The 2,330-nt window shown below is 49.1% G+C and overlaps 1 protein-coding gene across 1 annotated transcript in view; it reads right to left on the bottom strand.

The window, feature by feature from the left end:
* The window catches only part of LOC107300598 (tuftelin-like), a 4,818-nt gene extending 2,984 nt beyond the window's left edge, over window positions 1-1,834 (bottom strand). The window contains exons 1-3 of the mRNA XM_015829910.2: window positions 1,757-1,834; window positions 1,201-1,317; window positions 433-561 (exon numbers count right to left, since the gene is read on the bottom strand). Of these exons, the coding sequence (XP_015685396.2) occupies window positions 433-561; window positions 1,201-1,317; window positions 1,757-1,834 (324 nt within the window). The remainder of the gene's footprint in view (window positions 1-432; window positions 562-1,200; window positions 1,318-1,756) is intronic.
* Between the last annotated feature and the right edge of the window lie 496 nt (window positions 1,835-2,330).

The raw sequence follows: 2,330 nt of genomic DNA, 5'->3' as shown, positions 1-2,330 counted from the left end.
GAAGGAAGGAAGGAAAGAGTGAGATAGAAAAAGAAAGGAGGGAAAAAAGAAAGAAAGGAAGGAAGGAAGGAAGGAAAAAGAGGGAGGGAAAGAAAAAGAAAGAAGGAGGGAAGGAGGGAAAGAAAGAAAAAGAAAGAAAGAGGGAAGGAAAGAAAGAGGGGGGGAGGGGTAGAAAAAAAAGGAGGGAAGGAGGGAAAGAAAGAGAAAGAAAGAAAGAAAAAGGGAGGGAGGGAAGGAAGGAAGGAAGGAAGGAAGAAAGAGGGAAAAGAAAGAAAAAGAAAGAGGGAGGGAAGGAAGGAGGGAAAGAAAGAAAGAGAAAGAAAGAAAGATTAGTAAATGGACAGACTGAATAAAGATTAGTAGATAGATAAAAACTGGATTTATGGATGGATGGATGGAAGGAAGGAAAGAAAGAAAGGAGAGCAATTATACCTTCTCCATGCCAGAGAGGAGTCGCTGCAATTCTTCCAATTTAAGGTCCTTCATTTCCAGCTCCGTTTCGGCATTCCGGAGAGCGATGCCGGAGTGTTCCGCCTCCCTCCGGTAGTGCGAGATGGACGTCTGAGCGCCAGAGGAAAAACTGGATTTAGCCCTGTCTCCCCGCCCAGTTAGAAACCCAGGATAATGGGGGGCTGCCCAGAGACCCAAGCAGCCTTTCCCCCCCCCACTATAAAACACGACTCGATCCCAGCACATCTCAAGCTGATTGCAATACTGCCCATGCCTGCTCTGTTCCTCTTCCCTCCTCCTCCCTTTTTCCTCGCTTGCTGTCCATGTTAGACTCCAAGCTTTTTTGGGGGGGGGGAATCACTCTCCCTATTTACAAGCTTAATAAGCCTGTTACCTCCTTAAGCTAAACGGTCCTTGGTTTCTTCTGGGCTGCCCAGTTTGGAAACCTCCTTCGTGTGTCCGAGTGGAACAGCCAGACTCAAATAATTCTTCCTTCCAGCAGCCTGTGAACCCCCCACCCCAGCCGAGCAATCCTCACTCCGCTGGTTTTTAACAGAAAAGGCCTTTTGTGGGTGTTTTTTTTGTTTGTCTGCCACTGTTAAAAGAGTCTGCAAAGCTTTTATCAATTTCTCCCCCGGGGGCTCAGGACACGCATTGCAGATTTCCCGCTAGAAACTCTTAAAACTCCTGTTTTAAGAGTCGTGCTGCAAGAAAGTCCGTTTGCACCCCAATATTTTTCGCCAGGCTCACCTCGTAGGCCGCGCGGTCCGACTGATGCCTCTTCTCCGCTTCCTGAAGTTTTGAAAAAAGTCTCTTGGTTGTCTCCCGCATGACGGAGATGTCCTCGGTGGGGTACGCGGGTTCGTCCTAGGGGGGCGGAGAAGGGGGTTCCATTATTCCTTCCATGTTTAAAGGGACTCAAAATCATCTGAAGGTGAGCAGGAAAAACTAAAATAACCATCCATTAAAGGGATGAGTTGCTAGACTCCCAGTGACCGTTCAGGGTTCTTAAATCGATCCACGGAAGCTGTCCACAAAAAAAAACACGTCTCTAAAACATCACAAGGCTGGTTTGGCCTGGTGCCCCCACGTTCTGGGAGGCACCCCTAAAGCCCTGCCTTTATTTATTCTTTGTTTATTTATCCCATGTTAGGAATCTCACTGAGCATCGCTCGCTGGCTGGAAAAATGACCCCCAAAACCACACACAAATATTAGAATAAAAACAGGGGAAACCAAGGATTAAAGTAACCAAGATTAAAAAGTCGCTGCCCCCCACCACCACCACCGGGAATCCTGGCACTAACCTGGCTTATGGATATTGTGCGATATGTTACAGTCCGAAGAGGCTGGAAGCCGTTTGACTTATCAGGGGGAAACTGCATGTCCGAAAGAAAAGGAGAGGAAAAATTAAATGCAGTCGAGCATGGCACCAGGGGCACCAATCCATCCTCTTGAAAAAGGGGGTGCTCCCATTTTTGGGGTGATGACTTTGGCATGGAGATGCGGGGAAGGACCCCACCTGTCAGACAGACACCCCAATTCCTTTCCCCAGAAGCTGAGCTCCCAAGGACCCATCGGGCGCGGCGCGTGTGCGGCTCAGCCAAGAAACACAACGCAGAGACAGAGTCAACAAGGCTGTGCCAGGCAGCCCAACATCTGGGCACGGCTGGGCGAAGGGAAGGGGGAGTGAATCATCCGGATAAGCAGGCTGGGTTTTGGTGCCAGGGAGACGCAAAGCATCTCCTGCCAAGCTGAGAAGAAAAAAATAAAAATCTCCTTTCTAGGCAAAGCTGGAGGGTTTGCCAACTCAACCCATCAACCATGGATTTGGGGGGAGGGAGGGAGGGGGCAGGAATAAGGCTGTCAGTTTTTGTGCAA

Source organism: Protobothrops mucrosquamatus, unplaced genomic scaffold, assembly GCF_001527695.2.
Source record: "Protobothrops mucrosquamatus isolate PMUCROS unplaced genomic scaffold, P.Mucros_1.0 scaffold7581, whole genome shotgun sequence".
In the NCBI taxonomy this organism is placed as follows: domain Eukaryota; kingdom Metazoa; phylum Chordata; class Lepidosauria; order Squamata; family Viperidae; genus Protobothrops; species Protobothrops mucrosquamatus.
The sequence above is the reverse complement of the archived record's forward strand: the minus strand, read 5'-3'. Positions and strand labels throughout refer to the sequence as shown.